A 14,438-nucleotide genomic window follows, 5' to 3' on the forward strand; every position below is an offset into this window, starting at 1 on the left:
TTTATACAAACAAACCAATTATACATCAATTGGCTTCCTCAGATGATCGTAAGTGTGATGAGGAAACGGAGTTCACTTGCGTGGAGAACAAATCGTGGCAGCGTGCGCAGTGCATTCCCAAGAAGTGGATCTGCGACGGTGATCCGGATTGCGTAGATGGCGCCGATGAGAATACCACGCTGCACAACTGCGCCACCCAGCAGCCCTGTGGCGAGGACATGTTCACCTGCGGCAACGGACGTTGCATCAACAAGGTGAGCTAAATGCACATGCCTCAATACTGAAAATAAATAAATGAATATAAATATTTAGGGATGGATCTGCGACCATGACAACGACTGCGGCGATGGCACCGACGAGGGCAAGTTCTGCAACTCCAAGTACAAGACGTGCTCGGCGCAGGAGTTCACCTGCCAGAACTTCAAGTGCATCCGCAATCAGTCGCGGTGCGATGGCGAGGACGACTGCGGTGATCACTCGGACGAGGTGGGCTGCACCAAGGAGAACATCACCTGTCCGCAGGGCCAGTTCGCCTGCACGAATGGCCAGTGCATCGACTACAGCCTGGTGTGCAACAAGTATCCGGATTGTGCCGACGAGTCCGACGAGCCCGCCCACTGCAATGTGAACGAGTGCGCCAAGGTGGAGATCAACCAGTGTGGCCACAAGTGCGTGGACACGCTGACGGGCTACTACTGCGACTGCAATGAGGGCTACAAGTGAGATTTCATTGTGATTTGATATATTTTTATATATATTCAATACTTTATATTTATTTCATAGACTTCTGGCCGATGGCAAAGCCTGTGCGGACGTGGACGAGTGCCTGGAGCAGCCGGGAGCCTGTTCCCAGCACTGCTCCAACACGCCGGGCGGATTCTACTGCAAGTGCGACGAGACCTACTACGAAAGGCAGAACGATGAGCACACGTGCAAGCGCAAGGACAAGATCCCGCCGTGGCTGATCTTCACCAACAAGTACTACGTGCGCAACATGTCGGTGGATGGCCATCAGTACAATCTCATGCACCAGGATCTGATGAACGTGGTGGCCCTGGACTTTGATATACGCGAGGAGTACATGTACTTCTGCGATGTCACGGCCAAGACGATCTTCCGGGCGAAGTATGGCGAGGCGGATGATGAGATGCCGCCGGAGAGAGAGGCTGTCATCAGGCACGACTCCCATGGCCTGGAGGGCATCGCCATCGATTGGGTGGGTCGCAAACTGTACTGGCTGGACAGGCACTCCAAGAATCTGGATGTCTCCGAATTGGATGGCACCAAACGCAAGACACTGCGCAGTGGCGTCGTCGATCCGCGTGCCATAGTCGTGCATCCTGGCATCGGTTACCTGTACTTCACCTCCTGGCATCTGCAGGCCTACATTGCCAAAATGGGCATGGATGGCTCGAACTTCTCGAGAATCCTGAACTGGAACGACGGCATCGCCTGGCCGAATGCCCTGTCCATTGACTACTTCACTGATCGCATTTACTGGGCCGACGCTCACTTGGACTACATAGCCTATGCCGACTTGGAGGGCAGACATCGCCACACGGTGCTCTCGGGCAGCAAGGTGCCACATGTGTTCGCGCTCAGTCTCTTCGACGACTACATCTACTGGAGTGACTGGAATCTGAAGGCGATCGTGAGGGCCAACAAGTTCCATGGCGCCAACTACACGGTGCTGCGGAATACCACCCATCGTCCCTATGACCTGCACATCAATCATCCGCTGCGCCAGTTGCCCTACACCAATCCGTGTGGCACCAACAATGGCGGTTGCTCACATCTCTGCCTGATTGCGCCGCCGCCGGAGTCCACCTATCTGAACATCGAGGGGTACATCGAGGAGGGTGCGCCGATCTTCAAGTGCGCCTGTCCCAATCAGTTCTACTTGGCCCGGGACATGAAGACTTGCGTGGCCAACTGCACGGCCGGGCAGCACTTGTGTGGCGGACGGGACGAGAAGTGCATCCCCTGGTTCTGGAAGTGCGACGGCGAGAAGGACTGCAAGGATGGCTCCGATGAGCCGGCCACCTGTGCTCCACGACACTGTCGCGCCGGCACGTTCCAGTGCAAGAACACCAACTGCACTCCATCGGCGACCATTTGCGATGGCGTGGATGACTGCGGCGATCGCAGCGATGAGCAAAACTGCGATCTACCCTGTCCACTGTCCGATTTCAAGTGCAAGTCCAGCGGCAGATGCATCCTGGACAGCTGGCGCTGCGACGGCGATGCCGACTGCAAGGATGGCAGCGACGAGGATCCAGCTGTGTGCTGTACGTATCAATTGCTTTCCTAATTGCTCAATATATCAATATATTTTTAACATTTCAGTCAAACGCACCTGCGACCCGAAAACCGAGTTCTCCTGCAAGAACGGCCGCTGCATTCCGCAGCTGTGGATGTGCGACTTCGACAATGATTGCGGCGACGACTCCGATGAGCCGGCGTACATGTGCCGCCAGAGGAACTGCACCACCGGCTGGCAGCGCTGTCCTGGCCAGTCCAACTACCGCTGCATTCCGAAGTGGCTGTTCTGCGATGGCAAGGACGATTGTCGCGACAACAGCGATGAGCTGCCCGAGAACTGTCCCAAGTGCAATCCGGAAACGGACTTCAAGTGCGGCAACAACCGATGCATACCCAAGTGAGTATCCTAAATGATCCCTGCAGCCCGATGCCAGATCGTAATCAAAACTAAATCTTTCCAGGCAATGGATGTGCGACTTCGCGGACGATTGTGGCGATGCCAGTGACGAGAATGAGGCGGTGTGCAAGGGTCGCTACCGGGAGTGCTCCGAGTCGGAGTTCCGCTGCGGCAATGGCAAGTGCATATCATCCCGCTGGCAGTGCGACCACGAGGACGACTGTGGCGACAACTCCGACGAGATGCACTGCGAGGGCTACCAGTGCAAGAATGGCACCTTCCAGTGCGCTTCCGGCCACTGCATCGCCTCCTATTTCCGCTGCGATGGCGATCGCGACTGCCGCGACATGTCCGATGAGGTGGGCTGTCCGCCCAGATTCCCCGGCGGACGCTATTGTCCGGAGTCGCGTTTCCAGTGCAACAACAACCTGTGCGTCTCGCTGTCCGACTTGTGCGACGGCACCGATGACTGCGGCGATGGCAGCGATGAGGATCCCAGCGTTTGCAGTGACTTCAACTGCGACACCCTGCGGCGATTCCAGTGCTCCAATCACCGCTGCGTGGCCCGCTATCAGATCTGCGATGGCGTGGACAACTGCGGCGATGGCAGCGACGAGAACAACATGACCCTCTGTGCCAGCAAACAGAAGCCGTGCGACCTGTACACCCAGTACCAGTGTGCCAACAAGCACTGCATCGAACGTTCCCAGGTGTGTGATTTCTCCGACGACTGTGGCGATGCCAGCGATGAGCTGGGATGCCACCACACGAGCAGCTGCTCCGAAGCGAATCGCGGCGGTTGCCAGCACCATTGCCACAATCTCACCGATGGCGGATACATCTGCACCTGCTATCCGGGCTACATCATAGCCGTCGACAACAAGAAGAAGTGCGCCGACGTGGACGAATGCCTGACGCGACAGCACACGTGCTCCCACCAGTGCCACAATCTCAATGGCACCTACTCGTGCAGTTGCCGCGAAGGATTCCACCTGACGGACGGCGCCAGTGGCGTGTGCCGTGCCGAGAAGGAGGATGTCATCCTCGTGTTTGCCAATGGCCAGGAGATCAGAGGACTGGATCTGCAGAAGCGCGAGGAGTTCGATGTGATAGCGGCGGAGAAGAGGATCGAGGCACTGGACTACGATGCACAGCAACAGATCATCTTCTGGGCGGACAGCTACGACAAGACCATCAAGCGATCCTACATGGTCAATGCCATCGATGGCAGGGCCAAGATCGGATTCGCCCAGGATCTGAACATGAAGGGTGGCTCGAAGCCCACGGCTGTGGCTGTGGACTGGCTGGCCTCGAATCTCTACTGGACCGAAATGGACAGGACGGGCTCCAAGCCGCGTGGACGCGTCATGGTTGCCAAGACCGATGGTCGCTATCGTCGCTCCATCGTGAATGCTGGACTCGAGGTGCCCACCTCGATTGCGGTGAATCCGCAGCTGGGTAGAATATACTGGTCGGATGCGGGATCAGCGCCCAAGATCGAGGTATCCTGGATGGATGGCTCTAAGCGCCGTCCCCTGATCACCGAGCTGATACGACATCCCGCCGGCCTGACCATCGATTACTCGCAAGATCATATCATATACTGGGTGGACACCAAGCTGAATGCCATCGAATCGATGAGGGCCGACGGCTCCCGCCGCAAGGCCATTGTGAGGGGCGACCAACTGAGGCATCCGGTGTCGCTGGATCTGTTCGAGTCGAACATGTTCTGGATGACCCGGGATACGGGTGAGCTGGTGCGCCAGGATAAGTTCGGGCGCGGAGTGCAGGTGGTGCTGCATCGCAATCTCGTCAATCCGTCCGGCCTGAAGGTGTACCACGACAAGCGGTACAACACCTCGCTGCCCAATCCGTGCGAGAACTCCACCTGCTCCCACCTGTGCCTGCTGGTGCCGGGCGGCCATAGCTGTGCCTGCCCAGACGCCTCTGGGCCGCCGCCCTCGCACCGCAGCACCGCCGAGGTCATCTGCAATGCGGCCGCCGAGCATCCGCGCCCGGCTCCGCGCATCTGCCCGTGCCAGAATGGTGGACTCTGCAAGGAGGACGCCCAGGGCGAACTGGTGTGCGAGTGCCTCTCCGAGTTCCGTGGCGAGCACTGCGAGACGAGCACCACGGGCGCCTTTGGCCATGGTGGCGCCAATGTCACCGCCGTCGTGGTGCCCATCATGGTCATCCTGCTGGTGATGATGGCCGCCGCCGGCGCCTGGTACGTCATCCGGAAGCGACCATTGTAAGTACCATAGGATCATAGTACCTGTACCTGTATATACTCATCTGATATCCCAATTAAAAACCATTTTCAGTGGCAAACTGGCTCGCATGCCGGCGATGACCTCGTCGCAGAGCGTTACCTTCCGTCACGGCTCGAATGTGGAATTCAACGAGAGCGGCTTCCCAGGCGCCTCTGCACCGGGAGCTGGCGATGTGGCGCCCATCGAGGGCTACAACCTGCAGACGGTGAACGCGAACAAGGCGCGCGACTTTGCCAATCCGATGTACGATGCCGTGCAATCGGGCACCACCGCCGATCCGGGCATGGGCAACGGTTCGGGTAAGTCTTGGCCCAGCTAATCCAGATAGTATCGCTATATCGCCGCCTTCTCCCCAAACAGGCATCTATGATGTGCCCGGCGAGCCGTCGGCCAAGGGCAAGTCCATGGGCCACCATGCGGGCGGCTCGTTCACGGAGCCCGCCTCGGCGATCATCGCGCCAAGCAGCATTACGCACAAGGCGTCGCCGCAGCTGCAGCTGCGCACCAGGGAGCTGGATCCTTCGGCGGACACCGGCAAGGATACGCAGTTCCTGGTGGAGGAGGACAAGTCCGAGTGCTGATATCAAGCCCGTCAATCGGCTGTCGTTGCGGCGGCAGTTGCGATGGCCAGTTGCCGCCAGCAGCGCCGGCAGCAGCAGCAACATCCCGAGAACAGCTATCCGCTGCAGACATAACACATACTGGTCAAGCAGAGGGGGGAGCAACATCAAAAGCAGCCGCAACATCACTTGCAGCTGCCACATCATCAGCAGCAGCAGCAGCAGCAGCCGCAACATCTGCCGCCGCAACAGCAGCAACAGCAGCAACATCAGCAGCAGGGACAGGGACGCTCTAGTAGTAAACATCACAAATCCTGGAAGGTAGCCACCGCTGGCAAGGTCACCACCAAGGTCTAGCCGTGACCCCAACAGAAACCACACACCACCCACAGAGAGGAGCCACACGATATGGAGCAGAAGATGGAGGAGTAGTAGGAGGAGAAGGAGGAGGAGGAGAAGGAGGAGGAGGAGCAGGTCCTCGGGGACTGGGGACGCCAATAAGCAAACATATCCAAAAATTGATAAACATATGCAACCCCCCACAAGAGAAACCAACTAAAAACAAAAACTGTTGCAATTATTATTAAATAATTACTAATGAAAAACAAAACTAAAATGTACACAAAAAACACTAAGAGAGCAAACACAGCAACTTTTGTAAAGCCAATTTTTGTAGCCCATTGTAATTTTTTTTTTTTTATTTTGTGCGAAACTAATGTTTTTTGCTAATCGAGATACTTTTGCGCAAAACAGGAGGATTGTAAAAAGCAAGCAAAAACGATAAACGGCAAGAAGTATATTTTTTTGAAAGCTAAATGACAATATTAACTATATATGTATGTAAATCGGAAAACAAAATATCTATATGTATACACAAGGCAATTAGGGGACGATTCCCAGCTAGGATTTCTATATATTTTTCTAAAAAATAACAAACAAAAAAAAGCGAGCTAAAAAATATACAACAAATTATATATATATATATAAATATATATATATATGTATATGTATGTGTGAACCTAAATGTATCGAGCGAAAGAGCTAACACTTTTGTGCTAAATCCAGGATAGAAAACAAGCATTCCCCACTCCCCACACACACATATGTATATCTATTAATTATAATTATAATTATAATTTAATTATTTATTCGAACACACACAGACAGGACGCAGGAAAGTGCTAATAATCCAGACAACCCGGGGCTTTTCCAGATTTCCAATTCGCAATACATTCCAAAAACAAAAGAGATACGTGCAATCCCCTCCCCCGCCCCCGCCCACACTGTGCAACAAAGAAAAGCGAAGCTTTTCCTTTCCTTTCCACCAATTTTTTTTTTGGTTCTCGCGCAATCCAGTCTGCTTTTCTATTTTTTCTCCGTTTTCGTTTTTTTTTCGTTTTGTGTGTGCAGTTGAAACTTGTCGCGCGTGTTTTTTACACACCATATATAAATATATAAATATTTTATTTTTTAATTATATCATCGATTTATGAATTGTATTATGATTTATGATTTATCTTTCTCTTCGAAAGTCGTAATGTGTGTGCATTTTTTTTCATTTTCGTTCTCTGTGCAAAATCTGTGCTTCCCTTCATTTAAGCGTGTTTTTAGCATAAATTTTAGTAAAAGATGAGAGAAACTAAAGCTGTATACGCCAATCGGGCCATATACAACGCTATATGTGAAGTTAATTGTATATTTAATGTCAAGCTACATAATGGATAACGAAAAAGAAAAACCAGAACATAATAAGAGTAAAACTACGAATGAAATGAAAAACTATTTGTTGAAAGAATAAACCTTTTTTTTATTATTATACATACGGGGGGAAAATTGTAAGATGATGAAAACTAAAACATTCAATAAAGAAAAAACATAAAAAATGTAAAAAAGTTCAGCGAACATATTTTTGCGCGCCCTGCTGGCAGTTACAAGTTAATGTCACATTTTAATTGGTAAGTTTTAGCATAAAGAGGTTTACTGGTTGGGTCATCGATTTTGCTTAATCTTTGTGCATCTATCAAGGGTTCATATTCGTTTTCAGTTTGACTTTCCTATGATCAATTCATTCACAAACTAGAAGCTACCAATATTCGCTTCCAAACGCTTCGATTTGAAGTCTGTTGCATTCACTGAATGCGTAGAAAAGCGTTTACAAGCGAAATGGTATAAATCTACTTATGGACGAGTACATCAATCGTTTTCGAGTCAGTTTTATGGTGGACAAAAAATGTGGCCTTATGTTAGTACGATAATTTATTTACTATTTGTTGTCAAAACGTCTAGAAATTGAAAGTCAAAAAACTTTACACGATTTACAACATTCAGACTGGCTGTTTGTTATCTTATGCAGCTATTACAAAATTATATATCCATTCTAGGTTCGTACTCAAATCGATTCGCATTCTCTTCTAATAAATAAATTGTTACATTTGAGCTTAATGCTATGGACCTATCGACCATCAGCTACCCCCGCTTTGATGATGAATAAATGAGGCTTGCGGCGGGAACACCTGACAGCCGTAAACTGCTAGTGTAGGAGAATTGCTTAAGTCTTGGGCTGAGGCAGATACTCTCGTCGTCATCATGCACAATCCACTCTCCGGTGCTGTCGGTGCTAACCTAACTTAATTAGGGCTCTTAGTTAGTTGCTGCTGCTGCTGTAGACGCTGTGGCTGCGCATGTTTGGCTAGTCGCTCGTCTTCAATCGCTTGACAGGTCCATCGCTGCCCTGCGAGTTCGAGTCCTCAGAGAAGGGCATACTCGACACGAAGTCGGCGCCCTGGCTGTCCGACACGACGGAGAAACCTGTGTATAGATAAGGATGGCATGAATAAGACAGAGTAAACATGTTTTTTTTATGCATAAATTCAGCTGAGCATAAACCTAAACAAATCTAAACAATATCGTTGATGTGAAGACCGCAAAGACGGCGCTACTTTTGGTAGCGCCTCGCAGCTCCGCAAATTTATGAGACAACAGGCATTTCTAAAGGTTCTACCATCTATATACTACATCCTCAGAATTTTTGGCGCCTAAAGCCAAGTGCTATGCAGACTAGAAGGGAATGATTAATATATGTGCCATAGCAACCATACTACTAATTGTGTCTAGAGAACCAGCACAGAGACATCAAAATTGTATATCCTTACAGGTGTTGGAGTCCTCGGCGGTGAGTCCCTGATAGCTGGGCGTGATTTGCGGCGGCGTGGGCGTGCCCTTCTGAGAGTTCTCCTTATCGCTCTTGCTGCCGCCGACTGGCGTCACGCCCGAGCCGGTGGGTGGTCTCCGGGCAGCTGCCGATCCCGGCGAGGACTCTAGCTTGGCCTTCTTCTCGCTGGCGGAGGCGATGGGCACCCATTTGTAGATCTTCATGGTGGTGTCGCTAATGGTCACCCACTTCTTCTCCCAGTGGCGCACCTTGTCCACCGCCTGCATAACCCGCTTGATGTCATCCTTCGCCCGACTGCGCGTTTCCGCCCGAACGCTGCGCGACATGTCTGTGGCTAAGTGGCGCCTGGTCTGGCTTTTCCTGCTTTCCTCGCTTTTCCTCAGCCAAAGTCGGCGTCTCGCGAAAAGCCGCTATGTGTTTTCTGCGACTTCTGCCTGTTTGAGAATGGAGCTCCCGTCTTCTGGCTCTCAAGTGGAGTTGTGTGGCGTGATTTCGGTGATGCTGGACCAGTTGACCAGTGGATAGTTCGGTTTTTTTTTTGGCAATTCGCAAATATATTTTTTAATACAAAAAAAATAAACAATCGATTGCAGGCGTGATTTTAAACTGATGTTATCGAATGGCTGAAGTGTATCGACCGACTACAGTGTGACCATTGGCTTGTAACTTGTAAATGAAATGATGATTGTTCTCTGAGCTGCAAAATGATTAAATGATTAAAATGATTTAACGTTATGAATAATATCAACATTTTTTTTAAACGTTTGTATTTTATTTACCACATCCGTTGAGTTTAAAAATATTCCATTAGTCCAACGGTTTTTACTTTCTGGCAACGCCAATATTGCTAGGATGTATAATCTAGTATATTTTCGCATACCACAGTGTATGAGATGGGCGAAACATCGATATTCAATAAATATCGAGTTGCCGATATTCAATCATCGACGTATCGATATTCCGATGCTGCGATGCCCCATCGATGGCTCGATGTTTTCTCGATGTTTTTCCACCGACCGACGAAATTATGCGTACGCTCCGCTTATTTTTTTATTTATTTTTTCGTAATCCGAACCGAACGCTCGCCGCCCATTAGAATGGAATGAAAAGTCGCACAAAGCCGGGAAAAGTGAAGTTATTTTCGCGAATTAATACTCGCAGTGCGTGCGAGCGAGAGCGATAATTAAGATGAAATTGCAGGCGACGCCGAAATAAAAAACAAAAAAAAAAACGTTGCAGCAACAACGTGCGTGTGCGAATGTATGTGTGTGCGTGCAAGTGTGTGTTGGTATATGTGAAGAGCAAGGAGGGCGAGTGAGAGGGCGATAGGAGGCCGAGGAAGAGAAGAAGAAGCAGCGGTGGAAAAGAGAACGAAAAAAAAAGTGGGGAAAGACGAAAAAGGCAAAACGACAAACGCACACGAAATTGAAAATTGTACGAAATTCAGGAGAAAGCCAACGATCTTCTTTTTTTTTTCTTGAATTTTCCCACTGGATAATTGATATCAGAAATGTGTGCGTAAGCTAACACCGATACTAACACTAATAAAATACTAATGCAGACGCAAGACAAGAATCGCTCCCTCGCCCGAAAGAGAAAAAGAGAAAGAGAGAGAGAGAAACGCAAACAAATTGGAATAAATTATAGAAATTTAAAATAAAGTAAACAACTCAAATGGCAGGAATTTAAACTAAAGTAAACACGGGAAACGGGCGATATAAATGATTTGAGTATTTCGTAATTCAAGTTTAAGGAATTTATGTTTGTGTGCTATTATTTCGTTCTATGTTGTCATTTGATAAGTTAAACATTCCGTGTAATTTTACTTAAATGTGAAGCAATATGCTATTCAACACCTTATATTTTATTTAACTTTAGAAGTTGTACTTATTGTTTTTGCATTTATATTAAATTGGTGAGATTTTTGGGATTCAAAAATAAACAATATGCAATTTGATAGCGAATGTATGAAGTGCGAGTGTAATGTGTCATTTTAAAAGTGTTTTTTTTTTTCAAGTGAAAGTAAAGTGAACATTTTTCTTAAGTGTATCTAATCCGATTCATTTACAAATTTATTTTTGCAATTTCCCCAAAACAGCAGCCGTTTCAAAAGCCAGAACTTTGAAAAGTCGAAGCTGAATTTTCCCCGATTTTTCCCGATTTTCCGTTTCCCGCGAATCTGAAAGCCGCGCTGCCGGCGTCGCTGCCTCTGCCGCCGTCGACGTCGTCGATCCCGTTTCACGCGTCGCCGCTTCGTCTCGCCGTCTCGCTTGTTTCCCGCCCCCTCTCTCTCTGCCCCTTGTCCCCCGCCAACCCCCCCTCCTACCAAAAGGCCCCTTAAAACAACATAAAAAAAAGAAACGAAATAAAACACAACACAGAGAGAGAGAGCGAGTGAGATAGATAGAGAGAAAGCCAAGCCAAGAAACGTCATCAAGCGACAGCAACAAATACAAATACAACAACATCAACCACAACAACTGCAATTGCAACAAAACGGCAAACTCATCAGCGGCAGCAGCAACAACAACAAAACGCATTTCATTGCCAAGAAAAAAGAAAACGGTCAACGACATTGCAACAACAACAAGAAGAGCAAGAGCAGCAACATTGGCCAGCGACAACAACAACAAGATATCAGCAATACAGAGAGACTGCAACCACAACAACAACAACTGAAACAACAAATAGGAAAATAGGAAAATGCCCAAATGCGATGTGAAAACGCGCTACATTCCTGCGACTTTCGCCTGGATTGTGCTGCTTCTGACCACATTTCTGTTCTTCTTCTATCCGTAAGTACACTTCATTACCCCTACCAAATGATCTAATGCAATTACTTAATATTATAATCTTGAATGGCAAAGCAACATTCAACAGTGCGCCATGCAAATGATAATACTACTTATCCTTCAAAAAAAGGGCAAACACCTTTGAGTTTCGACCAAAATCTGGCGCTCAGTGAAAGCATTTCCATTGTCACAAAAGTGGAGCAATCTGCAATCTGCAAGTGCTACTATATACCACGAAATATATGGTAGTTTGCGATGGCTTCGCGAGAAGTTCATGAATATTGGATGTGCCTAAGGCGATATTTACTGTAGCCACACACGCGCACTTTTCCCCCCCACCTCCCACTCCTCCCCTCGGGGAGCAGCGTAATCCAAGACGACCCTTCGGCCTTCGGCATTCGTCTGCCAGCCAAAACACCCACCCACCCAGTTTTCCGCCCACCACCCACCTTGGCCCCACCCACATTATTTTCTTTGTAGTTTGCAGTTTTGTTGCTGGCACTTTATTTATTTTGCTCGCATTTTCGTGGATTATAACGACGGGCCGTAATGCATTATTATATGTGGGACAGCAGCTCGTTGTTATCCAGTCTGGCCCCATTTTCCCATTTCCCACTTTCCCCAATATTCCTTGTCTTAGTCATCTCTCAGTCGCCATTTTACCGCCCCAACTCACAACCTCCCCACTTTGGCACTCAATTTGCAGTTGCTCTGTGCGGTTTTGAAAGAATTTCAGTTTTCAAAATGCCGGGGGAAAAATGGATCAGAAAAACTGACTGACAGATTTTCTGTCTTTTCGCTGAATAGGTCTTGATAATTAGATGAAAATGCCTGGCAAAAACTAACATATGTAGGTTTAATAATTTCGAATGCATATTTAAGTTTTTTCCATCTGCATGGAAAACCTACCAACTTAATTAAACGAAAACTGAGCTCATTTTGCTTTTTTTGTAACTAATTTGCGGCTTTATCTGAGCACATTCTAAATTATTCAACGCTTCAAAATTGAGTTATTTCGCCGCCAGTCATGAGATACTTCTGCATGGTATAAACACTTATGCTTGTCTTTTTTTTTTCTTAAACGAGTATATTTTTTTTTTTTTTTTTTGGAGGCGACGAGAAGGCCAAGGGAGCAACAAATTTGCATAGCATGTGGACAATTAGCACATGAAACGAAACCAAAATAGCAATTAAGCAGTCCGTTTGAGAGCCCCGAATGCCTCCCCAGTGTCGACAGCTTGTTCCCCGTTTAAGCACACACAGTTTTCCAAAGGTTTTTCCCTTTCCCTAGTTTTCCCTCTTGCTTTTGCCTAATGACGAACTCTCGTGGTCAATTGCAGCTGCAATGCTTGGCAGTGCTTGGCATTTTTCCGTTTTCCATCAAATGGAAACCGTTTTTCAAACATCACCTGAGGACCGTTTGGTTCTTGTTCATCGTCACCTACTTTGTTTTTGGGTCCTTCCCTTTTTCGAGCACACAGAGAGAAATTGCCACTTCTTTGTTTGCTAATTATGCTGAAACACTTGGTTTTCGGTGGGGATATTGCTGGTTTTCCAACATGCCGGATTCAATGGGGCATTTAATATTAATACATCATTCTATATTAGTATTGCGTAGATGGTATCGTTTTCTTTCTGTGCACTTTTCCGCCACCTTTGTTCTTGTTGCTGCCTTTTTTGGCTTTTCCTTTGTTACAGTTATCTATGCTGCTGCTGCTGCTGACTGGCTCTTTGTTTTAGCCAGCTGAGTAATTCGCAGTCACAGGAGAGGAGCGATGAGCCACGCCCCGCTCCTCGCAGCCCGCACTTTTCCATTTTCACATTTTCACTTGACTCTTGCGGCGACACTTGAGTTCTGCACTTTGTTTGCCACCCCTCCGCCCCCCTACTGCCCTTCTCGTCCATGGTTGCCTGGTTTGGGAATTTGTTTATTTAATTATGCCTTCCCTTTGTGCTTTGTTGTTATCTGGAGTTTTGGGCACGCGGCTGGCGTATTAAATATCGCCTAGGCTCAGAAACCAGCTTAGACCAGCTTCAGTCCACTGAGAGAACTGCACTGCAGGTCGAAGTACTAATACTGATACAATCAACAGGCTGCAAAGCAAGGCATTTAAGAAGAAAGTGTAATATTTGCACTGCAAAACAATAGTTTTGTCACTTTTGAAGTAAGTAACTTCTACGCAGTTTAAGTTCTAGTAAAATTATGTTCTATAATTTTCGCAGTGTACCGCTGCCATAGTTTTCAACGCTTGTTTGATTAGCCGGCGACGTCATCTGATATGGGGTGTGGTGTAGGAATTTCGGATAAGGAGGTTCGGGTCGGTTTGGCAAAAGTCCAATTACGGAATATATTTCATTACGGCCAGTTTTTCCCTTTTTCGCTTCTTTTTCTATATATGTATGTATGTATAGTTTTTGTTTTTGGATTTCCCTCTCAATGCCACAGGTTGCCTTTGTTACTTTCATCTACAAAAAAACGAAATAAAAATAACAGAAAAAAACAGAAAAACTACGCTTGACAAAACAAACCGAATCGGGGAAATAAAAAAAAGAAAAATTAAGTAAAACACGGCAGGGCGGAAAACAAAAAAATAACAAGACCAAAACTGTTGCTACATGGCAACAACAAAAAAGTACAAATTAAAGGGAAGCAACAACGATAAAAACTACGGCAACACAAATGCGTCACAACAACAGCTTGGACAATAGTTTTAGCCACCCACGCCAACCCCATGGCCAGCACCACGCCCACTGCCACCCCAAACCGCCCCCATCCCACCGCCCACCGCCTCATTGAAATTCTAGAAGCCGCGCCACTCAGAGTGATGATTATTCCTCGCTGTTTCGCTTTTTCTGTTTCTGTTTGCGTTTGCATTTGCGTTTGTTATTGTTTTTGCTATTGTTGTTGTTATTGTTTTTGTTTTGTCGTTAAGTTTTCAAGCCCCAATGCTCGCCATATCACCCAGCCCCAATGCCACCCAC

The 14,438-nt window shown here is 47.8% G+C and overlaps 3 protein-coding genes across 11 annotated transcripts in view; 2 read left to right on the top strand and 1 right to left on the bottom strand.

The window, feature by feature from the left end:
• LOC122623957 (low-density lipoprotein receptor-related protein 2) overlaps positions 1–7,281 on the top strand; it is a 142,760-nt gene extending 135,479 nt beyond the window's left edge. For all 3 annotated transcript variants that reach the window (XM_043803362.1, XM_043803363.1, XM_043803361.1), the window contains exons 9-15: positions 43–254; positions 313–719; positions 784–2,288; positions 2,347–2,659; positions 2,724–4,910; positions 4,984–5,231; positions 5,293–7,281. In XM_043803362.1, coding sequence (XP_043659297.1) covers positions 43–254; positions 313–719; positions 784–2,288; positions 2,347–2,659; positions 2,724–4,910; positions 4,984–5,231; positions 5,293–5,513 — 5,093 coding nt within the window. In that variant the 3' untranslated portion in view covers positions 5,514–7,281. The remainder of the gene's footprint in view (positions 1–42; positions 255–312; positions 720–783; positions 2,289–2,346; positions 2,660–2,723; positions 4,911–4,983; positions 5,232–5,292) is intronic.
• A 139-nt stretch (positions 7,282–7,420) lies between these two features.
• LOC122623959 (B-cell CLL/lymphoma 7 protein family member A) lies at positions 7,421–9,279 on the bottom strand. The gene is made up of 2 exons (XM_043803364.1): positions 8,645–9,279; positions 7,421–8,300 (listed from the first exon to the last, which is right to left on the bottom strand). Exons 1-2 carry the CDS (start codon positions 8,988–8,990, stop codon positions 8,182–8,184), a joined length of 465 nt encoding a protein of 154 aa, XP_043659299.1. The 5' UTR covers positions 8,991–9,279; the 3' UTR covers positions 7,421–8,181.
• A 387-nt stretch (positions 9,280–9,666) lies between these two features.
• Positions 9,667–14,438, top strand: part of LOC122624860 (neurogenic protein mastermind) — a 37,044-nt gene continuing 32,272 nt past the window's right edge. For 5 of the 7 annotated variants that reach the window (XR_006326517.1, XM_043804601.1, XM_043804599.1 and 2 more), the window contains exons 1-2: positions 9,667–9,910; positions 10,763–11,459. Coding sequence is in view for 5 of the 7 variants with exons in the window: in XM_043804601.1 (XP_043660536.1) it covers positions 11,368–11,459 (92 nt within the window). In the remaining 2 variants the exon portion in view is untranslated. The remainder of the gene's footprint in view (positions 9,911–10,762; positions 11,460–14,438) is intronic. The other 2 variants (XR_006326516.1, XM_043804597.1) reach the window with 1 other exon arrangement.

This window comes from Drosophila teissieri, chromosome X (assembly GCF_016746235.2).
Source record: "Drosophila teissieri strain GT53w chromosome X, Prin_Dtei_1.1, whole genome shotgun sequence".
Taxonomy (NCBI): Eukaryota; Metazoa; Arthropoda; class Insecta; order Diptera; family Drosophilidae; genus Drosophila; species Drosophila teissieri.